The following is an 11,960-nucleotide window of genomic DNA, read 5'->3' as shown; positions in this document are numbered from 1 at the left end:
CAAATTCAATAATCAATGGCACCAAATTATACATGCAGAAATGGTGGCATTGGTTTATGTCATGCTGCATGTATTCTCCACAACAACAAAATGTTTCAATGTTCAAATCATCTAGCACAGCGGTGATGATTTTCCCAAACGGAAGTGAAATACCTTGATTTTTGTAATGGATGATGGGATGAGGTAGGTGTGCCTTGGGAAGGCTGAAACTTGAGGGTGCTAGGGTAAGCCCAAGAGTTCCTGAGACCTCTGAGAGAAGCTACTTACTAGAGACTGCCACTCTGTCCCTCTGAATGTACTGGAAGGAAGGAAGGATGCAGATGATTTCAGGTGTGTTTGAAGGATATGTAAATTCACATTGCCCTAGTCTTTACTTATAATTGCTTTCCAAGGTTTTGGAAATAAGTTCTTCAGCTGGTTCTACAATTCCTTTCTCTGCTACTAACTCTCCTCCTCTCCCTAATCCCACCCCACCTAAGTGTAATACCAGGTTTTGAGCTCTGGGAGAGGAGTGGCAATAATAAAGTCAGTTGGGAATTTAGGAGGTCTTGGATGTTGGAAAGAAAAGCGTAAAAAGGGGGAGGAAGAATTGGTTTTGCTTTGAGCACACTGGACACCTCCATGGTTCTGCAAAACCATTTGCAGCTTTTGCAGCCTTGTAGTCATCAGCGCCTCACTGCGGAATTCAAAGCTAAGCTTGTCACATTTGTTAACACCTTCTTTGACCAGCTTTTTTATATTTGACAATTACTCTCTTTCGCCTTTTTCTTGCCGGCAGGAAAGTTTTGCGGTCTTGGTTTTAGCGAGTACCATGTACAACGAACACCCCTTTAGTGTGCTTAAGTTGGGGGAAGAATTCTATCGGCTCGGGTTTGCAGGGTGAGTCGGTTTCAAGGCTTAGCGGGGAACTGACTGGGAGGAGGGGAATCGAAGGGAGACCGGACAATTTTGGAAGTATCCAAGAGTAAACTTGAGAGTTCACAGAGCTTCGGGTTCTAAGTTGGGCACAATGACCGCCTCACACTCCTCATCACTCCGGTCAACTGGGCCCTGGGGCTAACACGGAGCAGCTCAGCCTGCCGCCCTTTGGGGAAATCCAGTTTCCGAGACAGTTTAGGACGCACTGGCTGCGCGTGCCTGGGATCTGGAGGAGACGCGTCCACACGGGTCCCGGACTCCGCAGGTTGCAGGACTCTCCTACCGACTTAGCGGGGAAGTGGGTGCTCCCTCGTAGTCCTCGAGGGAGTCCGCCCACTCTTCCCAACTTTCCCGGCCCCAAGGCCGGAGGAGGGCGCCTCTCTCGGCGAGGACGCGCTCGGTACTTAAAGGCTGCACGGCAGGGCCAGCTCTCGTCAGTCGGAACGCGCGGCGGCGTTGGCGAGGGCGCGGGAGGAGGAGCATGGAGCCACCGCGGGCCTGCTGAGCACCGGAGCGCGGCAGCCGGCGGCACGGTGAGCGCGGGGCGGGAGCCGGCACCTGGGAGGACGGGCTGCGCGGGGAACCCGGGAGGGGACCGCTTCAAGGTTGTCTCTGGCTCAGCCCCCGGACCCAACCGGCTTCACCAGCCTCGCGGGCACCGCGTTCAGACGGAGGTGGGCTGCGGCATCTCAGCTTCCCGGTGGCGGATCCTGCAGCCCCTCTTCACTGACCCCTCCTCCCTTTCTTTCTTCAGCCTCTCCTCCTTTCCTCCCTTCCGGCTCCAGTTTAGTGAATGAATCAGGAGGCTGAGGGTGATACTAGGCACAGGGCTGGTTGGAGTGCCCCCCACCTTCCTGGGGGCTCGTACTTGTCCGGACACCAAGGTCTCTGGCATCCCGGTTCCTGTGGATCAGCCGGACCACGAGTGTCCGGGCCCCGCCGGCCACCGCCGCACGTGTTCGCGGGACTGGGCGCCCCTTCTCTTGCCGGCTCAGAGGGACCAGAGAGTGCCCAGGCGCGAAGGAAGGAGCCTCCTCCCCGCGCACAAGTTTCCTTCTCGCCGCGTGTGGGCCCCGCAGCAGGGCGCACCTGTCAACTGGAGAGGGCTGCAAAGCAAGCCGCCTTACAAAGTTCCGCGTGCGTCCTTCACTGGGGGGCTTCTTCCTCCATCGTCCGTGGGCAGGCCTTGAAGAGCGCCCCCAACCTCATGCCCTTGAGGTGCGCGTTAGCCTGCGTGGACCGGGCTCGGGTGGATTTCTTCGCGGTGCGAAGGCAGGAGGGAGAGAGGCGATTTAAACTGTTGGGAGCCCCCTTCACCGGCTTGGGGTGCTCGGCCTAGTGACGGGGCAGGGGCACAGGAACCTCAGTGGGGGGCTGCACGAACCCCTGATTGTACGTGGGGTCTCCGGTCCTCTGTGGGGAGAGAGTGCCGGGATAGTGCCTCCAATTCCTTCGGGGAAGGAAAGGACTGGCGACACCGGGATGCTGTCTTTGTCTGCAGGCACACTTTACCTGGTAGCGGGGGGCTCAGGGAGGTGAAAGGGGGGGAGGGCGGAGGAGGGGCTGGTCCCACCGCGATTCCTTGGGTTTTCCGTTCCTTCACCAGGCCTGGGCCGTGGGAAACCGGCACGTGGGTGTGGCCGGCGCCGCCTTCGCTGGGAGGTGAGGCTCAGTCGGTGAGGCGGGGGTGGGGTGGGTAGAGAAGCGTGGCTGGGTGTTTTCTCGGCTGCATTAACCTGGGGGGCACCGCTTTTTAGCACTGTCCGGAGTCCAGGTGGCAGCGCTCGGCTAGGCTGTCCTGGGCGTCCCTGGCCCCTTCCCGGAGCATAGGCTATCAGCGGGGCCCGCAGCGCCCCCTCTGCGTGTAAACTGTAGAGGGGAACGAGAGATGCAGGGCCTGGGGCTCCTGTGCCGCAAGCTCATGCGGGGAGGGGCCGAGGGGGGGGCGGGGAGGGCTGGGAGTCCTGCAGAGGAAGCACGAGGCAGGCTCCCCGGGATGGCGGGGCCGAGCTTCCCGGAGAGGCAAGGCTGCCAACAGCTCTTTCCGGACCGAAGCTGCTGGAAGGCTGGGGGTGCCTGAGTCTGGGGCTGATTTAAGAGTGACTGCGTCTCTCCCCACACTCTCCAGTATGAGAAGGGGTAGGAAACAGACCCTTTTTTCGTAGCAGGAAGGTGTGTTTGAGGGGCCAAAGGGGTGCGAGGGATCTGTTCAGCAGGACCTAGATTCGGAGCAAGCTTGAAGTGAGAATTCATTGTATGTAGATATATGGGCAGAATAACTTGGTGGCAAAGAGGGAATGGGAGAAGGCCTGGATCAGAATGGAGGACTGAGAGCTGTACTCAGCCTGGGCCTCTTGGCCAGCCCTTCTTATGGGCTTGGGAGGAAACCACAGTCCTCTCAGTTGGGAAGCCTTTTCCTTCCAAAAGGTGCTACTATGTCAGAGAAATTGTTTTACTGAGACCTAGAAGCAAAAAGCATTAGAACTTACGTTGTACACAGTCGGGCCCTAAGTCTCAGAAAGAACTTGGGGCAAGGTAGGGCAGCCAGGAGGTGGTAGAGCGGGTCTCAAGCCCAAAAAAGTCTTTGGGTACCAAATTGTGAGCGCTTTTCATTAAAGCACAGCTGTTTTCAATAGGGCAGATGCCCAGAGCCTGCCTTAGTTGAAGAGAGAATGCTGGCAACATTTCCAGGCCTGACTGGGAAGGGAAAAGTGAACACAGGTTCTGGGTGGGCTAGGGCCAAGTGGAAAAGGCACCCCAGGCGGCTGTCCCTCCGGCCTTTGCAGTGGCTGCTGCAGTTCTCTCTTGTGCCCTTGAGTCTGCGGCCTTCCAGGAGGGCTGTACACACCCTGCTCTTCCCAAGCCTGCTCTTCCTTCGCATTTGCTTTCTCTTTCTTTTCCTGTCTCAGACAGAGTAAATGAGGAAGAGAAGAGAAAGCAGAGAACACAGGAAAACTTTCTCTTGCTGGGTTTGCTATGAGAAAGGGAAGTCTGTCTTTCCTTTCCCTCCCTTGTTTGTACCTGTTCTCTTGACTCTCCTCATTTCCTCCCCCACTTTTTCAGAGTCCCCATTGGCAGATATCACCCTTCCATAGTGTATGTCCTAGTGAGTCCAAGGCAGGTAGATGTTCCCTTTGGCTGTGTCCCTGCTGGTCCCCAGTTCCCAGGTGCTCAGAGGTGCCTCTGGCCTCATAGCTCACCTATTAATGAGCTTTGGGGTCAGGTAGATCTCAGTTCTGCCATCTACCAATAAGGTGGACTTGGAGTAGCATTTATTTAGACAAATCAGATTGTTTTACCTATGAGAGCCATCTAACTCGGATCTCGACTCATAGAAAAACCCAACAGGACAGAGAACTGCCCCATAGAGTTCCCGAGGCTGTAAAGCTTTAACAGAAGCAGATAACTTCATCTTTCTTCCATGGAGCAGCTGGTGGGTTAGAATAACAGATTTTAAGGCTAGCAGCCCAGCACCTAACTCATTTTGCCACCAGGATTCCTACAAGGTCTTGGTCATGCCACAGAGAAGGTGTGAGAGGCATGTTCCCTAAGTGGTAACCAATTTTATTAGTGGGTCACTTCCTTTGGTCTCAGGCCCCCTCACCCATTTACTGGAAATACCACCTCCTGCTTGACACTACATCTCCCACCTTCCCCTGCCAGATGCCGGTGCAGCTGACAACAGCCCTGCGTGTGGTGGGCACTAGCCTGTTTGCCCTGGCAGTGCTGGGTGGTATCCTGGCAGCCTATGTCACAGGCTACCAGTTCATCCACACAGAAAAACACTACCTGTCTTTCGGTCTGTATGGTGCCATTCTGGGCCTGCACCTGCTCATCCAGAGCCTGTTTGCCTTCCTGGAGCACCGGCGCATGCGGCAGGCCAGCCGGCCACTGAAGCTGCCCTCTCCACGGCGGGCCTCAGTGGCGCTGTGCATTGCCGCCTACCAGGAGGATCCTGACTACTTACGCAAGTGCCTGCGTTCAGCTCAGCGCATCGCTTTCCCGGACCTCAAGGTGGTCATGGTGGTGGATGGCAACCGTCAGGAGGACGCCTACATGCTAGACATCTTCCATGAGGTGCTAGGTGGCACTGAACAAGCTGGCTTCTTTGTGTGGCGCAGCAACTTCCATGAGGCAGGGGACGGCGAGACTGAGGCCAGCCTGCAGGAGGGCATTGCCCGGGTGCAGGATGTAGTGCGGGCCAGCACCTTCTCGTGCATCATGCAGAAGTGGGGAGGCAAGCGTGAGGTCATGTACACGGCCTTCAAGGCCCTTGGCAATTCGGTGGACTACATCCAGGTAAGGGGGTCCCCTGGGGGCAGGTGTGAATGTGAGTGTGCCCGGCCAGACAGACATAGTTGCCTTGGGTCTAGGCTTCTTGGCTTTGTTGTGCATCCCCTCTGTGCCTAAGAAGGCAGCAAGGTGGAATGGTTCTGAACAGCAGTCCTGAAGACAAACTGGCCTGGGTTGGAATTCTGATTGTGCTGTGCCTTAGCTCTGTGACTGGACAGGTCTCTGAATTGATGTCCCAATAATAACAATAGCTAATGGGTACCTGGTGTGGCGCTGTGGGTTAATGCATTGGACTGCAAAGTCGGTTTGAACTGCAGGGTTGGCGATTCAAACTCACCAGCCGCTCCTTGAAAATCCTATACAGGGTCGCTATGGATTGGAACCAACTCGACAACACTTAACATCATCAGTGGATATATAGCACTTTCTTCTTACCAGGCACTTCATACATACTGGTTTTGCCCCAGGGGATAAGTATCCCCTTATACAAGTTGAAACTGAAGCTCAGGAAATGCTAAGTAACTGGCCGAATGTCCCACTGCCAGAAAGGTGCTAATTTGAACCCAAGTGCAGCCAGAGTGCTCCTTGGAGGCCAGGATGGCCAAACTTTGTCTCTCATACTTCAGACATATTGTCAGGAGGGACCAGTCGCTGGAGAAGGATATCATGTTTGGTAAGGCGGAGGTTCAGAGAAAAAGAGGAAGACCCCCAACGAGATGGATTGGCTGTGGTAGCACTGATGGACTCAAGTGTGGCAACAATAGTGAGGTTGGCCCAGGATCGGGCAGTGTTTCATTCTGCTGTGCAAAGGTCACTGTGAGTCGGTACCGACTCGATGGCACCTAACAACAACAAAAGTCTGTCCGGAGTCTGCTGTTATGCATTATGCTATCATGGCTCACTATTGGCAATGTGGGGTAAGACTTTCCCTGTGCAGATATGACAAAGATCAAAAGATACCATATTCAAAAGTGCTGAAAAAGTTCTTTTTTATACATGGGCCACAAAAGTCCACTCTCCCTGATGTCAGGTGTGGGGAGGTGAGGTGTGTTTTGTTGTTTAGGTACCTGTCTACCTAAACTTGCCACTGACCCTCCTCCCCCTTTATGTAAGTTGTGTCCTTATGTTACAATAGATGCATTTATCTTTTTCTGTCTTCCTAGGCCCAAAGATTTCCCCAGTCTCGTAGGGTTAGAAGGCTTTTTGATTCTACAGTTCACCAGGGGTTGAGGGAGCTTCGTGAACTTTTCATGGAGTCCCAAGAGCCTTAGAAAAAGCCTTTAAACTTAGGCATCTGCACAAGCCACAGTGACTTTGCCATCCATGTCCTTGAAGCACAGAGCCCTTGTCTACCTGCCTGCCTTGCCACACATCTTCCTTTCCTGCTCATTTCCTGTGTGTGTTAACAGTGAGCCGAGGTTTTATGGCTCTGGGATTACAGCCTAGAGGCTGCCCAGGCTCCTGCTGTGGGTGTGTAGTTCCCTTTGAGGGAGAGACTCCCACCCTAGCCAGTGGGGAAATTCTCTCCCCAGATTGGAGGAGCAGAGCCACAGAGAATGGTTGTTAAGTCAGGACAAGAAGGTGTGGTGAAATCAGCAGTATCAGGAAGCCCGGAAGCTAAGAGGCTCTGGGAGTGTGCCCTAAGGCTCCCTAGGACCCTGGAAGGCATGGGTCAGAATGCAAAGATGGGTATAGTGAGAAGGAATAAGTATGCGAGGGACCCAGCTGGTCATGCCTGGTCTCCCTTTATCCTTCTGCTCCTTGTTATTGTCCTGTGTCTCCCAGCATAGACCTGGAAGATGGGGTAGGGTTGGAATGTTTGGTCAGACTTCTTCCTGCAGGTCACTGGGTACTGCCAACCTTAGTGAGTAAGGGTTTTAGACCTTTGCAGAACAGAGTCTCGACTCATCTGAGAACTTGTCTGCTCTGTGAACAGTGACCTGTAGAGATGGCCAGTGAACCATTCTAGCCATGAGTTACCTGGATTCTTTGTATCATTGTTTACAAAACAGACAAGTCAGCCAGCAGAGTAAGGTGTTCAGGGCCCAGGTTCAACTAATATTGGGGCCCCTGGTAGAACTGGGAGGAGCCCTGCTGGTGTAGTAGGGTCAGTGTTGGGATGTTAACTGAAAGATCAGCAGTTCAAACCTACCAGCTGCTCTGTGGAAGAACGATGAGGCAGTCAGTCTGCTTCTGTAAAGATCTGCAGCCTTGGGAATCTTAGGGGGCAGCTCGACTGGGTTCTCTGGGGTTGCTAAGAGTTGGAGTTTAATAAACAGCAATGGGTGGGTGTTAGAAGTGGGCCACGCACCTTCCTAGGGCTGTGAGCTGATAGCAGGGCTTGATTCAGAGCCTAATTGGAGGCAGTTGCTGCCAGCCCCCATGCCTATGGAGAACAGAATTCTGGAGAGAGCAAACCCTGGCCGTTCTGGGGCCCTGGTTTGAGAGATTTGTCAGAGGAGTTGCATTGAGGGGGCTCAAAAGGTGTGGGGGCCATAGAGTGGTCTCAGGAGGGGCCTGTGATGGTGCATAGTCCAGGCCAGGGGCTGAGAAGGGGAGCCTTGAGTTCGCAGCCCCCGGGGACAAGCTTGGTCAGTAAGCCATTGACACGAGCCTTTTAGTAGCTTTCTGAGGAGTGTGTTTAACCTCACTTACGTCTGTCACCTTACTTCAGTAACTATTTCCCCCTTTCTATCCAAGAACCCTGGAAATATTTTTGAGACCATTTCTATGGATTCTGGTTCTGACAAGGGACTCACACATTTGTCCAGTGCTAAGAATTCTCCCCTCCCAGTCGGCACAAGCAGTCTCCTGGGCTTCTGGCTCTGTTTGCCTGGCAGCTGCCCAGCCTGGTGTTTGAACTCTCATCTTTCCTGTCTTAAGCCTCTCACTCCTTCTCTGTGGCATAGATACATTTGCCAGAGGCTGGAAGTGAATCATGTGATAAGGGGTTCTGTCCCTCAGGGAGTAAGTGTGTGTGTGTGTGTGTCTGTGTCTGTGTGTGTGTGTGTGTGTGTGTGTGTCTGTCTGTCTGTCTGTCTGTCTGTCTGTCTGTGTCAGGGCCCAGGGCCAGGGCAGCTTAAGACCAAAATGGGTGCACTTACTCTGCAGGTGTGTGACTCCGACACTGTGCTGGATCCAGCCTGCACCATTGAGATGCTTCGAGTCCTGGAGGAGGATCCCCAAGTTGGAGGAGTTGGGGGAGATGTCCAAGTAAGAAGTAACTGGGGGCCTTGGGAGTGGGGGTGGTAGTGGGGGGCAGGGCTTCCCTTTGGCCAGTTTTCACTGGGATCAGAGGTCTCACTTGCTACCCAATCCCTCCTCCTGTTCTTTTTCAACCAAGGAAAAATATCACAGTGTGGAGGGAGCCTGTACTACACTTACTTGGGGATGGCGGTGGTCGGTGGTATTTTGTGGTTATGGATCGCGGAGGATGGTTTCTTTTTGACTGGTGGTGTCAGTCACTTAGAGGTGTCCTTGTAGAAGGCATGAAATGAGGCTGCGCAGCTACTCTCTCCAAAGTTAGACCCTTGAGAAGCCCAGCTCATGGAAAACTTGGGCAATGTGGTCAGAATTTAGAAACCAGATATTCTCCAGACATATTGCTGGCAAAATACCATGTCTTCCTTAGAAGCTTCTCAGTGTACAGCAGGACAGGACAAGTGTTCCACATATTCCCCTGCCACCACCACAAGCTACCTCCTGAGACTGAAGGTTGTTGTTACTGTTAAGTGCCACTGAGTCGGTTCCAACCCATAGTGACCCTGAACAGGGTTTCCAAGGCTGTAAATCTTAACGGGAGTCGAAAGCCTCATCTTTCTCCTGCGGAGCAGCTGGTAATTTTTGAACTGCTGACCTTGTGGTTTGCAGCCCGATTTGTAACCACTATGCTACCAGAGATGGAAGGTGGCTTTGGCCAATTGAAATGGGACAATCAGGGCAAATGATAGTGGGGAGGTGGAGCTAGTAGTACTAGGGAGAGTGGGTGACTCCTTTGAGCCTCACGTTTCCCAGGGCTGACTGAGCTAGAACTGATGGCCCGGAATCTGGGCAATGGACCACAGATCCCAGGGCTCTGGTCTCCATCTCCTCTGGCTGGTTGCAGAATGGGTGAGGCCCAGCATCTCTGGTTCCCTTGCAGATCCTCAACAAATATGACTCCTGGATCTCCTTCCTGAGTAGCGTGCGGTACTGGATGGCCTTCAACGTGGAACGGGCCTGCCAGTCCTACTTTGGCTGTGTGCAGTGTATCAGCGGGCCCTTGGGCATGTACCGCAATAGCCTCCTCCAACAGTTCCTGGAGGACTGGTACCATCAGAAGTTCCTAGGCAGCAAGTGCAGCTTTGGGGATGACCGGCACCTCACCAACCGAGTCCTGAGTCTTGGCTACCGGACTAAGTACACAGCACGCTCCAAGTGCCTCACAGAGACCCCCACCAAGTACCTCCGATGGCTCAACCAGCAGACGCGCTGGAGCAAGTCTTACTTCCGGGAGTGGCTCTATAACTCTCTGTGGTTTCATAAGCACCACCTCTGGATGACCTACGAATCAGTGGTCACAGGTTTCTTTCCCTTCTTTCTCATCGCCACGGTCATTCAACTCTTCTACCGTGGTCGCATCTGGAACATTCTCCTCTTCCTGCTGACAGTGCAGCTAGTGGGCATTATCAAGGCCACCTATGCCTGCTTCCTTCGGGGCAATGCAGAGATGATATTCATGTCCCTCTATTCCCTTCTCTATATGTCCAGTCTCCTGCCGGCCAAGATCTTTGCCATTGCTACCATCAACAAGTCCGGCTGGGGCACTTCTGGCCGAAAGACCATTGTGGTGAATTTCATTGGCCTCATTCCTGTGTCTATCTGGGTGGCAGTCCTTCTAGGGGGGCTGGCCTACACCACATATTGTCAGGATTTGTTCAGTGAGACAGAGTTAGCCTTCCTTGTCTCGGGGGCTATCCTGTACGGCTGCTACTGGGTGGCTCTCCTCATGCTATATCTGGCCATCATTGCTCGAAGATGTGGGAAGAAGCCAGAGCAGTATAGCTTGGCTTTTGCTGAGGTGTGACAGAGCCCCCAACTAGGATGGGGAAAAAGTGCAATTGATAAGGGAGGGAAGGGAGATGCAAGAGAAACAGATGGGGTGGGAGGGAGAAGGGAGTGCTGTGTTTTAATTTCTTAATGGTCTAATGGACAAATCTGAAATGTAAAGAATGACAACTGCAGTATGGCCTGGGGTAGCTCTGCTTAGAGGAGGCAACCACAGCCTCCTCAGGCTAAGGGCAGAGCAGGGCTTGCCTGGTGGCTGGCTTCTGTGCACAGGAGGTGGCCTCAGGGGGAATAGATTTCCAATTCCTCCCCCAGGATCCAGAACTCAGAAGTGTGCTAAACCAAATAGTTAAGTTTCATTCAGTGGCAACTTCTGATGGGTGAGTGAGCAACGGAAGGGAGTCTTCAAAGCAGTAAGAACGTGTCTGAGATACAAGGCCCAGAAGCCTGGTCTTAAGGCATCAGAAAACAGGGTTCAGGAATGATGCTTTATTGTGTGATATACCCCATCCCACATCTCAGTATCCCAGGGATAAACACAACCAGCAAGAAGTTAGCATTTTATGGCTTTAAAACACGTTCATACATGTATTTTGAAAAGGAGTTTGCCAGAAGCTAAGAGATTTGTGGTGATGCTAAATGCCCAGGGCTATATGGAGGCTTTGAGCTGAAAGTGTTCCAGGTAGAAACTGTCCACTTGTCTGACATCTGTGCTGGGAGACAGATGTTTGAGCCATCTACTAGGAATGTTAAACCTCAACATGCTCAGAAAAAAAGTGAGGTCCTCAGGTGCACATATACTCCTGAATTCCTCTCAAATTTAGCGCTTCTCACTTCAGTTTGTTTAAGAGTGTTTCCTCAGTGAACTACAGTCATCATGGGCAACTTTTTCAAAATGGCAAAGCCTGGGCAATAGACAAGGCTGCCTTCAGTACATATGGAACCATTAGGAATCTGTGACCAAAGAGGCTAGTCTTGGAACTGTTTGGACCGAGATTCTTTAGCAGTTGGGTAGTGTGCCTGACTTTCAGTCTACAGTTCTTGAGAGTCATCTCCAGTAAAAGCTTTTCAGTGTTCTTTCTCTAAATGAACCCTCACACCCAACCTGGTCACCTTTGAGACTTCTCCAGGGAATTTTTACAGCCAGGTTCTGGAGTCATTATTGCATTTATTTGCTTCTTAACAGAAACCAAAGTAGGAGATGGAATTGTTTTCTAAACCCTAAGGCTCTTGCTTTCCCCTTTCATTCACTCAGTGAGGTTCCTTTATTCCAACTAGTCTTTCCCTCTGTCTGTCTGAGGAGGGCCGGAGGGATTAGGGAAGTTTTTTGGGATTTGCAGTCCAGACTACCCTCAGCTCTTGGGTTTAAATCTGCAACTTCTGACTTGGCATTTGCTTGTCTCTTTACAAACCTTTGCCCTTCGAGAGGCCAGTTAACACGTCAGAACCAGCACTAACGTAGAGGGGAGTTGAAAGGCCAGCTTCTGTTGTACGTCAAGTGTTTCCTACAAGACTGAAATGTGCTCTGAGCCCCACAGATGGTGCTTTCCTTCATCTCATAAACTCCAGGGATTTCCAGGTGCAGCACATGGTTGCATCACACAGACCTCGTTTCTGACAAGACAGTTTTGGTTGGTGTTAAGCCCAACCCATGAAGACTGGGAAGCAGTAGCAGGCATTTGCTTAAGGTAGTTGCTCCAGGC

At 52.5% G+C, this 11,960-nt stretch overlaps 2 protein-coding genes across 2 annotated transcripts in view; both read left to right on the top strand.

Annotated features, from left to right (window-relative positions):
• The first annotated feature begins 655 nt into the window (after positions 1 to 655).
• Positions 656 to 10,656, top strand: HAS3 (hyaluronan synthase 3). Its single transcript, XM_006860213.1, has 4 exons — positions 656 to 879; positions 4,582 to 5,217; positions 8,323 to 8,424; positions 9,353 to 10,656. Exons 2-4 carry the CDS (start codon positions 4,582 to 4,584, stop codon positions 10,274 to 10,276), a joined length of 1,662 nt encoding a protein of 553 aa, XP_006860275.1. The 5' UTR covers positions 656 to 879; the 3' UTR covers positions 10,277 to 10,656.
• Positions 7,280 to 11,960, top strand: part of CIRH1A (cirrhosis, autosomal recessive 1A (cirhin)) — a 65,413-nt gene continuing 60,732 nt past the window's right edge. Inside the window, exon 1 of the mRNA XM_006860216.1 lies at positions 7,280 to 7,284. The gene's annotated coding sequence lies outside the window, so the exon portion shown is untranslated. The remainder of the gene's footprint in view (positions 7,285 to 11,960) is intronic.

Source organism: Chrysochloris asiatica, unplaced genomic scaffold, assembly GCF_000296735.1.
Source record: "Chrysochloris asiatica unplaced genomic scaffold, ChrAsi1.0 scaffold00037, whole genome shotgun sequence".
In the NCBI taxonomy this organism is placed as follows: Eukaryota; Metazoa; Chordata; class Mammalia; order Afrosoricida; family Chrysochloridae; genus Chrysochloris; species Chrysochloris asiatica.
The sequence above is the reverse complement of the archived record's forward strand: the minus strand, read 5'-3'. Positions and strand labels throughout refer to the sequence as shown.

Excerpts from the sequence above, each read along its gene's own strand:
- HAS3 (XM_006860213.1), top strand. The coding sequence starts at position 4,582 with ATGCCGGTGCAGCTGACAACAGCCCTGCGTGTGGTGGGCACTAGCCTG. Across the intron at positions 5,218-8,322 it reads ATTCGGTGGACTACATCCAG|GTGTGTGACTCCGACACTGT; the intron begins GTAAGGGGGTCC and ends CTTACTCTGCAG. Across the intron at positions 8,425-9,352 it reads GAGTTGGGGGAGATGTCCAA|ATCCTCAACAAATATGACTC; the intron begins GTAAGAAGTAAC and ends GTTCCCTTGCAG.